The 12,956-nt window shown below is 35.3% G+C and overlaps 1 protein-coding gene across 2 annotated transcripts in view; it reads left to right on the top strand.

Moving 5' to 3' along the window:
* The window catches only part of LOC109836549 (nicotinate phosphoribosyltransferase 1-like), a 19,594-nt gene extending 6,811 nt beyond the window's left edge, over positions 1-12,783 (top strand). Inside the window, exons 2-16 of one of the 2 annotated variants that reach the window (XM_020404471.1) lie at positions 447-591; positions 1,149-1,268; positions 1,427-1,561; positions 1,669-1,730; positions 2,647-2,722; positions 4,157-4,258; positions 5,258-5,374; positions 7,280-7,338; positions 9,744-9,831; positions 10,088-10,174; positions 10,888-11,022; positions 11,106-11,204; positions 11,397-11,505; positions 12,174-12,286; positions 12,354-12,783. In XM_020404471.1, coding sequence (XP_020260060.1) covers positions 447-591; positions 1,149-1,268; positions 1,427-1,561; positions 1,669-1,730; positions 2,647-2,722; positions 4,157-4,258; positions 5,258-5,374; positions 7,280-7,338; positions 9,744-9,831; positions 10,088-10,174; positions 10,888-11,022; positions 11,106-11,204; positions 11,397-11,505; positions 12,174-12,286; positions 12,354-12,431 — 1,525 coding nt within the window. In that variant the 3' untranslated portion in view covers positions 12,432-12,783. Of the gene's footprint in view, positions 1-446; positions 592-1,148; positions 1,269-1,426; positions 1,562-1,668; positions 1,731-2,646; positions 2,723-4,156; positions 4,259-5,257; positions 5,375-7,279; positions 7,339-9,743; positions 9,919-10,087; positions 10,175-10,887; positions 11,023-11,105; positions 11,205-11,396; positions 11,506-12,173; positions 12,287-12,353 lie in introns of both variants that reach the window. The other variant, XM_020404472.1, reaches the window with a different exon arrangement.

Raw genomic sequence — 12,956 nt, 5'->3', positions numbered from 1 at the left:
AAATTTTGCCACCCGCAATATTAATGAAATAATTGTTGGATTTTGGTAGGATTGATATAGAGATAATGGTGCATGACATATGCAAGTTGAAAAGATAGATTTAATAGTAGATAAGATATATCATTTCCATAACAATATTAATATTAAGACTAAAACAACCGTCACTTGTCATTCCCATAACGGTGATAGCTATTTTAGTATATAACACGAGATAAATATTTTGGTGAGTTGGTTTCTTTCGGTGATTAAACCTCCAGTTCCTTTGCTATTTTAGGAACATGTCCTGCAATGAGATTTTGGCTGTACACGTCTACAAATGCATGTATTTTCTCAAGTGCTATTAGCCACTAGGTTAGAGAGAATTAAATATTCTTTTTGTCCTTGCCCAATGGAGAGTATCCAGTTAATTTTGTTGATCTTTTTACCTTGGATCTTACTATGTGCAGGTTTGATCTCTTCTTCCGGAGGAATCCTTTTGGTGGCGAATACACCATCTTTGGTGGTCTGGAAGAGTGCATCCGGTTTATTGCTAATTTCAAATTTACAGAGGAGGAGATCTCTTTCTTGTGTTCAGTAATGCCTACGTGTGAGGTAAATGATCCTATAAGTATTAGGTTTATTCTGAAATCATATCATTTCACTAGCTAAGGACAAGTGATGAATAGTTCTCAGTATACAACAAGCTTTGATATACATACACTCAAACAAAAAAGAATTATACCAAGAGATTAAAAAGGTTGATTTGTGAGTAATTTTTGTGTTAGTTCAATTTGGTCTTCAGTCGGAAGCTCGATGGCCGCAGTTAAGATATTCTGGGCCTTGAACACTTGGCCATTTTATAACTGTGGTTAGAGCATCTCTTAGACTCTAACCAGGCAAATCAGAAATGCCCCGTTATTCCTAATTTGAATATCAAAATGATTTGGATACTCTACTTATATCAAAATTCTCATAAGTAGCCTCTTTTTTTTTTGAATAAATTTCTGACGGATATGCTTAGCACGCTCCTCTTATGATGTGAATATAGAACATCAGAAAATTTTGTGTACTTCTTCAATGTTTATTTGAAATATGCTAGGCAAGTATCTATTTTCTACAAATTCATGATTGCTACCTGACATGGAACATTGCTGGATATGAAATTTCAGGACGGTTTCTTTGACTATCTAAGGGAGATTGACTGCTCCGATGTTGAGGTTTATGCCATTTCTGAGGGCTCCGTTGTATTTCCCAAGGTTCCTTTAATGAGAATTGAAGGACCAGTTGCTGTGAGTATATGTAACTATCTGCAACAACTGTCCCCTTATACCTCGAGATACAAAACTTTAAATACTAATTTGTTCTTTATGTTAATATTTTTTATTTATCTTTTACTCTTTTTTTTGCATTCATTTTATGATGTAACTACGTTGGCAATATAATTTAGGTGGTTCAACTGCTTGAAACTCCATTTGTAAATCTTGTTAATTATGCATCACTGGTGACCACGAATGCTGCAAGGCACAGATTTGTTGCTGGAAAGACAAAACATTTACTTGAATTTGGCCTTCGACGTGCTCAGGTTACATTTATTTTCATTCTTCAAATATTTCAGACCATCATCATCATTATCAACAGCAACACCATCACTTTTATCATTTATTCAACTGATCTTCAATCTGATAACAGGGCCCTGATGGTGGAATCAGTGCTTCTAGATATTGCTATATGGGAGGATTTGATGCAACAAGGTTAATACTTTACCCTCCATATTTTTACTGCTATGTTCACTTTGTTTTTGAAAATTCATTGGTCTGATTCTTCATAGGTTGCTTGTTCCATCCAAGTCAATCCTCTTAAGTTAAGATTGGATATCTATTATTTCCCTCACCCAAGTTTCATTTAAGGTGGCATGCACCTGCAAAAGCTATAAGCAGCTGGAAGTAATAGTAATTCTGCCATTTTGGTATAAGTGATATATGGTATAGTTTAACTTGAATATGATTTTCACATATGTAAATATTAGCTGGTCATACAACTAGATGCACGAAGATAGGTAATTAATATTCCCAACTATTCTGAGAAATGGGCACCGGTCACACTATCTTAAAATTGAGACGTCATATATCTCTTAATTATCATATCTGACAGGTCTCCATCATATACTTTCTGGCAGTTTCTGATTTTGCACCATCCATTCTCAATAAACTTCTGGTCCTAATTGGGACTTAGTGATAAGGTGTCGTGCTTTAAGTTTAAATAAACTTTCATTCATATATTGCCAATGTTTGTATGACTCATCAATATTTCATTCTCCGTATTTCTAATGTCAATTGTTCCTTTTATGAGCACTTCAACATCAAAATTGTACTCTGGTGTATAACTTTCCATACTTATTTTATAGAATGACAACATTTACATTTTTCTATCTTATATTTGTGTCTTTTAGACTCATCAATATTTGATTTTCCTTACATGTTAAATCCAACTTTCGTTTATTGAACACCACTTTTCTAAAACTCGTTAATATTTGGGTTTCCTTATTTCTGGTGTCAATTATTCCTTATATGAGCACTTCAACATCAAAATTTTTATTCTGGATTTTATAACGTTCAATACACATTTTTATGGAATGTTGACAAGTTTCTATCTTGCATTGTCAACCAGCAATGTAGCAGCTGGAAGATTGTTTGGCATACCACTTCGTGGAACACATTCACATGCCTTTGTCAGTTCATTCATGGTGGGTGTTATCACTTATTTTATTTGTGGTACCTGAATGTTCTACTATGCATATATTCTAAGCAACAGCTTGCAATTGTCTTTTTATCTGCTTTATTGTCTTCTTGATTTTTCATACTTGATCATGATCTTTTTTGCTTAAAGGCTGGGGCATATGTGTATCGTTTTGTAGATTTCTTGAAAAATAATTACAAACCAGAGCAATCAACATCCATTGATATCTTGAAATTAGGGAAAGTGTTCCCATGAAGAGCCAGGAACCTTCAAGACTGTGTATAAGTCATTAACTTTATGAAAATGGAAGTCAGTATTTCATAATAGTGGACTTGGATGGCTGTATATATTTATTATGCTAGTTAGAAGCTTGACAGTGAATGTTACATGCTTTTAGCTTCTAATTATCTTTGACCATCTGGGACTTCTTATTAGAATTTATTTCAGTAAAGCTAGAAATGACAAGGTAATGGCGTGATTCAACTTTCAAGATGAATAAATTACAGTGTCAACCCAAAAGTGGACAGAGATGGGTGTAAACTACATGTAAACAGGTAAAAAAAATTTTCACAACTAAATGAGGGAAAAGTTGCTAGTTGCCAAAAAGAAAACACATAGAGGATATGTGTAATAACAAGGGTTGTTGAGGAAATACTAGGTTGAGGGAGAACAACTATAATCATCAAGAAGGATGCGTACTTAACAAGTTAGCGAATTAATTAACTTGAGATGTAAGCAAGATTGCTTATGCCATTGTCTATGGGGACTAAAATGCAGTTACATACGTAGAAGAAGTCCAGGTTGATGGAGAACAATCATAAGCATCAGGGAGGAAGTGTAATTAACTAGTTACAGAATTGGTGAGCTCGAAATGTATGCAAGGTTTTGAGCAAAACTACTTGCACCATTCTCCAAGGGAACTAAGATGTAGTTACAGACATAAAATAGCGAGAATATCATTAGTTGCAGTATTTATCCTTTTGGGGTTTGAACAGTTTTTGTTTTCTGCTCTCAAGGCTGGAGGAACATGTCGGTAGTAGATTTGGAATACGGTGCTGTCCTGGAACACATACTGAGTAGGACCAAAGGAAAAGACTCTAAATCCTTCGATTTAAGGTCTGATACCAGAGACTATTTTATAGGTGTGAATCTTGAGGATTTACTTCCATCTCACTGCCATATTAGATGGATCTGTGCTGAAAATTGATCTAGCCTGCTTGTTTAGACTTAAACCAATTCTGTTGAGCTTCAAATACATTCTGGACATTTTTTCCTTTGTGTACGCTTCTAATTGTTTATAGAATATCAAGGTTTTAATGACACGCTTACTTGATAATTGTTTATGCTGTTGTATGACATCAATATTACATTTAAGCAGCTGACACCTTTACTTACTAATTTCTTGTGCCTTGCTGGTCTAATTGTCCTCTTTTCCCACTAGAGCCTGGATGAGATCGTGAACAAAACACTTCGCAGTTATGATGGCTCAAGCACTTGTGATGATTTCGTTAGCCTGGTGGAGTGCTGGCTCAACAAAATGCAGGTTTTACATTTTTCCTCTAATATATTTTTTTCTTTTGATATTTTGAAGATTAAAGAATATAAATAGCAGTACTTAAATTTAGGGTTATCCTATATACAGTAAAGACGAAGGAGGAAAAGGCGAAAGAATACTCTATAGATGGCAAAAGATGAAAACTTCTATTATCATAGCACTTGATCTTATACGCCCTCATATGTCTCCTATCTAGCCACATGCACATTAAAATGACCCTAGTGAACACTCGCAATGGTCCAGGGCGCTAAATGCCAATCGGATTAAGCCTACCATCCTTAAATTAGTACCACTTAAAGAATCGTACCATGTTCCCATTTCCATAAATGAACCAAACTGTGCTAAAAACTTAGTAAAATTAATGCGAACACTCAGGTTCTAGGATACATATTGGATTAAGCTTACCATCCTTCTATTGAACCACTTAAAGTAGCATGCCCTGTTTCCATACCCATAAATGAACCAAAGTGTGCACTAAAGTTTGGTAAGATTGATGCTGCGAATTCATATTCCGGTAAGCATAATCTATTAAAATACGCTGGTAATTAGTTGGTAGTTAGATTACTCTAGCACATTACATGACTAATATTTCTTTTTCAGCCGAGACAATGATTTCACTGTTACCACCGTTTTTTTGGGATTGAGCTACTTTGATGAGAAAAGTGACCGGAAATACTAAATACATTAAACTGATTTGGTTTATACTGAATCACAGCACATGCTTACCTGTTCGACCTGACATTTAGCATTTAGACTCACCCACTCAGATTTGCTAATTAGTTAAAGCAGTTTGCAAATGTGAACATGAAAATAATGTGTTTTCCCAAGTTAAATTTTCCTTCTTATCTAGTTTCCATGGTGACATATTAACAATATCTTTTTCTCTGCTGCATGAGTTTAGGTTAGGCCTGTTTCCTTTTCGTTTCAGTTCCACCTGTAGCTTATTCTTAGTTGTTAACTGATGAATTTATCTCGTCATGCTTTTAGCGGGCTGATTCATTACGAGGTACTTTTGGTGACACCAATCAAAGTGAGCTGGCAGCATTCACATCCTATGCATTGGCTTTGCCAAATAACTTCCTTGCACTTGTAGATACATATGACGTAAGTGAAATACTACTCCTTCATCTCTTATTTATTATTTTAATGGTGAAACCCTCTCATATTGGTTCCCTTTTTGATCTTGAAATGGAATTTTCTTTTTTCATATTTGAACATTTGTTCTATATGTCATCTTGGCCCTAAGTTTAATGAACATGTCCAAGTATAATCATTTTTCTGGCACCTTAGACTATGTATGCGTCCTGTTTATATAACCTGTTCCTCATCAGATATTTTCATGATACCATCTTATGGAATCTGAATCGGAGAGAGAGAGTTCTGACTGAATGTCAACATAACCTCTTCTTGGTCAACTAGAAAAAAAATCTTACCCATGTACTAAATTACTTTGTAGACTTAAGGTAAGCCCAATGGGAAGGTGATGATAGTCAAAACTTACTTATGAGTGAAGTTAGATTTCAATATTTTAAAAATCTAAATAGTAAATCTGAGGGGACTCAAGCTGTGCCTCACCCAGATTGGTTCTCATGGTAATGTTAGACTCCTGATTAACACTGATGCTACTAGATCTGGTCACAATTGTGGAAAGCTTGTTAACTATATATTAGCTTAAATGACCTGGTTACTTTTAGGCTAATACAAATGTCATGCCATGCCTTGTATTAGTTTACATGGCTTATATTATTTTACTGGTCAGGTTAATTTCCTCTAGATTAGCTTTCATAGCAACGCTAGTCATCTAATTAAAGCAAACACTAGATCTGGACACTGCAGCACATGTTTGGACCATTTATTTCTTTATGGGTTCATTTTCTTCAACTAAATATTATTTAGATGAAGTTATGCCTGTTGCCCTGTTCTATTTCACAGAAAGACTAATTAGGATTTTCTAGTATCTTTAACTAGTCAGACTAAGACCATGAAGCCATAACACAGATATATACATTTGTGCTGGATTTTTAGAAGTCTTGTGTGACTAATTGTGTTGCACAACATACTTGATCAGAGGAAGAAGAACTGAAGAAGTCGAGGAAAAAGAATGAAGTTGAGTGGATGGTGATGTCTGTCACTAGTGGAATATAAGTAAGCGTCCTTATAACTATATGTGCAATTTAATAAAGCTAGGATCAATAGTATTAACAACAAAAGTAATTAACCAAAATTTTGGGGTCTTCTATATGATTTCCTTTCTCTATCTACAGTCATAATATCAGAATTTCTTTGCTAAAGAGATGAACACCCTATTCTTTGACATGGAATGCATTATAGTACATATATTTACATATATATATTCATCACATGCTACTCATGAGATAGTGCCCTGATGAATGCAATGTAGCATTTCATTTACTAATTTTCCTTTAGCTTTGTAAGGCTAGACGGTTAGCAAGAAATAAATTTGCCATGAAAGAAAAAGGACCTCCACAGTCGTTTCTATATTTTTGCAGTAGGGTCCCTGTTGATCAGGTGAGTTTCATAGAACTTCAGTTGTTTGATGTAGCAGTAACTTGTGTAGACTGCACGTGCAACTAATCAAGTGAAAGTCTAATTGTTTAATTTAAGACTATTTTAGCGGGGCTACTGTTGACCATATGAGTTGATAGGACTTCAGTTTTTTATCCCTGACATTTAGATGAAAAAAAATAAAGCTGGATGCTCAAGAATGCACAGCTTTGGGGAGGGGCACGTTATTAGTCCATTTTTGGTGACTATATTGAAATAATAAAGAAGTTTTGAATACTCTGCTAGTGAAGTATCTATACATACTCATGGTAGTAATCATTAGTAAGTTGTATACTTTCAATTGCATTTATATAAAATTTGTCGCGACTTGTTATCCTGTATTGGTGGTAGCCCTGATATTGATAGTTAATTGCTTGTCTATTGTGTTAATAGAGCATCTGATTGTTAATGAAGCATCTGATAATTAACATCCATTTTCATTAGGTAATGAGGAGTGGAGTTCCTAATTTCTGCGCTGTATCTTTAGCACTTAATGAATTGGGGTAAATCTTGAGCCTTCTAGTTATGTAACTTTGACTGTTCATGCACTTTTATCACTCACTTATATGTTTACTTTAACAACATCTCTAATTTCTCCTCTCTTTTAAGGTTCTTTTGAAAGAACTAATCCATAGATGAAGGTTCCACATAGGAAAAGTAGGCACTATTTACTACTAATCAGTGATTTTTAAATTTCTGCAGAACTTGCAATTATTATCTAGCATCAATAAGTCATTTCTAAATATCTTTATATTTCTCTTGAAGTTGAGCAAGTATTTATTGATTATGGTTACCTTTCTTTCTGTGTGCTGGGACTTGCAAGTGACAATTACAGCTTATCTCGTAAAGTTTGAAGATGAATATTACAATCTTAGTCATTGCACCTGGTCTTGTTACTTTTTAATGCAATGAATAGAATCCAGGGATTTAAGTACAATGTAATGGATTTAGATGGTATTTAGTATTGGTGAATGGCGGATCAGTGTAATTGCTAACAAGCCTAGCGGGAAAAAGAAACCAACCACTTTTGGTAGAGAACATGATGAAAATTTTGACTCATATTGGAAGTTAGGTCCTCATTTTATTGACTTGGAAATTCTTTGTATTACTGATTTACGTACTTTCTTTTGCTGTATTGCCTCTTATCCATCTTAACAGTTTCGTATCAGCTACATCTTTAGACATTGTTTCTTGATCCGCAACATTCATGTGTAGCTGGTTATATATATCCATCATAGAAAATTCTTTCTTGACTTCTGGTTTATGGTAACACATCACTTCATAAGCATATTCCTTTTTAGTTATCTTTTTGTGAAAGTATAGACGGTAATTCATGTTACAGTCACATTTTTCCTCAACTTTGTGAAGCTATGGTGACAGCCTGATAGGGGATGGATCCTTCTCCCCTCCAACTGTTCTCACAAAAATATATCCTTCCACCTGCTATCCTTAATTATACGGACAAGTATTTCTCCTTTGAAAAAAACTAGAACATAATCTCCCTAGATATCATAAGTTTGTTTTTAATCCATTTGCAGATCTTTCACTCCTCTCTAAATGTTTTGATCGTCCTAGCCAGGTAAATAGTTCTATGTTAGAAATGCTTAGCATAAAAACCAATTGATGTTATTATCATTATTATGATCATATATGGTACAGATTATATGCCTGAACACTCACGAGATGAGACATGCTGCTAACATGAACTAGTATTAGGACAAACAATGAAGAAGCTTATTAAACGTCGTAAAAGATACAAGAAATTCTTTTACTACACAACACACAAGGCAAAATTGAGCAATCTTTAGCTGCCTGATATGGTAAGTCAGCAAACTACACAAAACAAACTGAGCACAGAATGAGAACACATTCTGTATTAGTCCATATTAGAGATGTACTATACTTATATCGATAAGCACAGCATCTCAGCGCTTCATTGTTCAGAACATCATGCATATGCTGTACAGACTTTGTCTACCCTTTGCACCAGAACACGTCAATATGGTGTAGAAGTAAGAAGATCATGCACGACTTAGAGATGTCTGGCAGAGACATAAATTCTCTTAAGTTGTATCTATAACTTCAACAGATAAGTAAGAACATTCTTAAAATCCCTTCTGCTATAACAAAACTCCAAAGTTGCAATGAGAGTTGGTTATAATTTTATACTCAGTTGAGCATCCTTTGACTGAAACCCGGGCTATTTTACATAAGTGGTTTTTTCCTAAATCTTACTTAAAACATGTCCATTGGGATTTGAATCTATCTTGCTTACCATCTTAAATTCACATCCGCTGCACCAAAACTTCTATGTTGAGGTGTGGGTTGAGTTTAAAATTTTATGCTCTTTGCATGTTTCACATGGAAATTCCCCATATTCTCATGACAAATTTTTAAATGCAGGTAGGACTCTTTACTTCAAAATTTATAGAACATAAGTAAATAATATGGGTAGGACGACATGATCCACATAGGGCAGAAATTCAATTGTAGGATATTGTTATGATTCTTCTACATATTGGCTTTATATATCTAAATTTTCATTAGGTACTTTTGCACCACATTATCAAGTGCCCATTCGGTTTCATATTGTATGAGTAACTAGAGCTACTGAAACTTTTGTTATAGCAATATACTTCGTTTTCAATGTTCTACCACAGAATCAGTTTGCAAGATCTTCAATTACATATCGGCTTAATGGGATCTATACCCATAAATAACAGTTAATTTTATGTAACATTTATGTCTAAGTTAGCCTACGGCTTATTTCTAGGTCATTTTCAGCAAATATATGCTTTTGAATGTTAAACATTGAATCATTAACTACCTCTAATAGTTCCTGTATGATGGTGTTACAGGCCTAAGTGGTTCATCTACTGATATCTGGTTAAGATCATCTTTGATGCAGGTATCGAGCTATGGGGATTAGGTTGGACTCTGGTGATCTAGCATATTTATCCATTGAGGCTCGGAAGTTCTTTTGTGCCATAGAAAAGGAATTTGATATACCTGAATTTGGAAAAATGAATATTACAGCCAGCAATGACCTCAATGAGGAAACTATTGATGCCTTGAACAAGCAGGTAAGCTTTAGATATCCGAGGGTTCTAGTTCCAGTACCCACTAAAACAATCTTATAAATGATTTAAAATATTTTAAGGGGAGAAGTGTGGGAAAAATAGAACTAGGAAACTGTTGAGATCATGGTTTGAATCCAGTTCACAAACATTCATGTTAAGGAAGGACACTAAGGAATTTGATATACCTGAATTTGGAAAAATGAATATTACAGCCAGCAATGACCTCAATGAGGAAACTATTGATGCCTTGAACAAGCAGGTAAACTTTAGATATCCGAGGGTTCTAGTTCCAGTACCCACTAAAACAATCTTATAAATGATTTAAAATATTTTATGGGGAGAAGTGTGGGAAAAATAGAACTAGGAAACTGTTGAGATCATGGTTTGAATCCAGTTCACAAACATTCATGTTAAGGAAGGACACTAAGGAGGCAAGGACAAAGGATGTGAATTTAGTCCCCCTTTTGGCTCATATCGAGTCCAATGTCCTGCATAGTGGTATAATACTGAGCAGAACATCCCCAATGCAAGACTGAGCTCTGATGCCAATTATGGTTGACCTCAATCTATATTTCTAATCATATCCAATAAATTGACAATGTCCCGCATAGTGGTATAATACTGAGCAGGACAACCCCAACGCATGACTGGGCTCCAATGTCAATTATGGTTGGCCCCTGCACAAGACCGGGCAGAACAACCCTTTTGGCTCATATCGATTCCAATGTCCCGCATAGTGGTATTATACTGTGCTGAACAACCCCAACGCAAGACTGATCTCCGATGTCAATTACGGTTGGCCTCAATCTACATTTCTAATCATATCCACTAAGTTGACATCTTAAGGCCGTATATTGCTGGCCTACAGTTACTCCCCTCCTTTTGTCCAAGTTCATTGGGCCCTAGGCACATATATTTGCAAGTATGCTGTTGAAGAGTCAAAATTTAAAGGACATGTCATTTCCTATGCAGGGTCACGAGGTGGACTCCTTTGGAATCGGAACCTACCTTGTTACGTGCTACGCACAAGCAGCCCTTGGATGTGTGTTCAAACTAGTTGAGATAAATAATCAGCCTCGCATGAAGCTCTCTGAAGACGTTTCCAAGGTCAGCTCTCCTTGAAGCGACTCATATTGGCATTTTATGTATTTATTTATTTTTTTCTTTGATATTGTGTCTTTTCTCTTTAGGTCTCCATTCCATGTAAGAAACGATGTTTCAGATTATATGGAAGAGAAGGCTACCCGTTAGTCGATATAATGACAGGGGAAAATGAACCAGCACCAAGGGTAAAAATAGAGCATTGTCTTTTTTCCCCCTTCATTTCAATCTCATTGTAAGAGCTTATGTTTGGAGAATAAATGAGATAGTACTATTAACGTGGGTGGAAACTGTGATTTTGGCCTTTCAGTTCAGTTACTAGTATTACATGAGAAATTGACGCGACATGTCATGAGCTTCTTTTCTGCTTATAATTATAGATGGGAGATCGGATCCTATGTCGCCATCCCTTCAATGAATCAAAGCGAGCTTATGTTGTGCCACAGCGAGTTGAGGAGCTTTTGAAGTGTTACTGGGCTGGTGGTTCAGGTACACATTCTCAGTCTGACCAAATTCTTTATGGTGTTCTATAGTTCTCTTGTAAGTGTATCAAATAAGAGAGAGCATAAATTTACCTTCCCTATGAGTTCAATAGTACATGATGATAATTACATGCTAAAAAAGTTTGGGAAATGTGACCCTCATTGTTGACCATGATCTCTATGCTAAAACTTTTGTTAACATGTTATTGGGAGGAAGGAACCAGTTTATTCTGTATAAGATGTTTTAAATACATCGCGAAACTTGCGTTTTGGTCTTTACCATTGAAAGTGACCAAATAGCTTGAGTTATAATTGCATTATTATAATCATCCCTAGTGCAGACCTAAAGATGGACCCTTCAATTACGTGTTGGTTTTACATTTGGAAGGGAAAAATAGGAGGAAGATCTTGCTTGGTTCTGGACCATTATTAACCTGAAAGGGAGAGAGTCTGTTGTATCGCTGCCATTAGTCAATCTTCTTCTTTGTGCTTATAATCCAATATAAAATAATTTCGTAAAAAGGGTTTGATTGATGCTTTGATTCAAGATCAGCATCTAGTCACAGTAAGTCCTCTGGATCAACTATCTTTTTAACTAATACAATACAAAGTTGCCATGCAAAGCGTTGGAACATTTCAATTTGCCTTGTTTAAACCTTATAATGCTTGACACAGCCAATAAAAGAGAGGACCTACCTCCCGTCAAGGACATAAGAGAACGTTGCATACAACAACTAGAACAAATGCGACCAGATCACATGAGAAGACTAAACCCTACACCTTACAAGGTCAGTACACAATCTCTCTGTTCATTGCTTTGTGAAACTTGGAAGCTAATACAATAATATTGAGCAGGTGAGTGTCAGTGCAAGACTGTATGACTTCATACATTTCCTGTGGCTCAACGAGGCACCTGTTGGCGAGCTCCAATAGAAGAGACGAAGCAGTTGCATCCATATCTCAATCATTTTGGTTCCAGCACCAATTGAATCACTATTAGTACGCCCCTGAAGCAAAAAAGAAGAAAAAAATAACTCTTGCGTGTGCACTGTGCTGAAGTTTACTATTCTAAAATTTTACGTTCCTGCAACAATGGGGTTGGATATATCATATATATAGACGAAATGGTAAAGAAGTGAAAAAAATAATTTTTTTAAGAGGAAGTTGATGTTACTATCTATGTAAGAAAACTATACCAAAGGAAAAAGAGTGATACTTTGTGCAGTCGTATTTCTGTTTGCAGAATTTTCTGGAAATAAATATATTCATGAGTTATGTTTCTGCATGAACAAGGACCTGCAAACACTGAGTTTGTTTCGAGAGATTTGTAGTTGCTTTAAATTATCACTAGTGTTTTAGCCCGTGCTAAGCACAGTCTTACCGCAATTCATCTATATTTTGTCGTGTTTCAATTATTCTTATCTGAATATAATTTAAAAGATCTATTAACTCAAACTT

Source organism: Asparagus officinalis, chromosome 4, assembly GCF_001876935.1.
Source record: "Asparagus officinalis chromosome 4, Aspof.V1, whole genome shotgun sequence".
In the NCBI taxonomy this organism is placed as follows: Eukaryota; Viridiplantae; Streptophyta; class Magnoliopsida; order Asparagales; family Asparagaceae; genus Asparagus; species Asparagus officinalis.
This window is presented reverse-complemented; position numbering and strand designations above follow the sequence as displayed.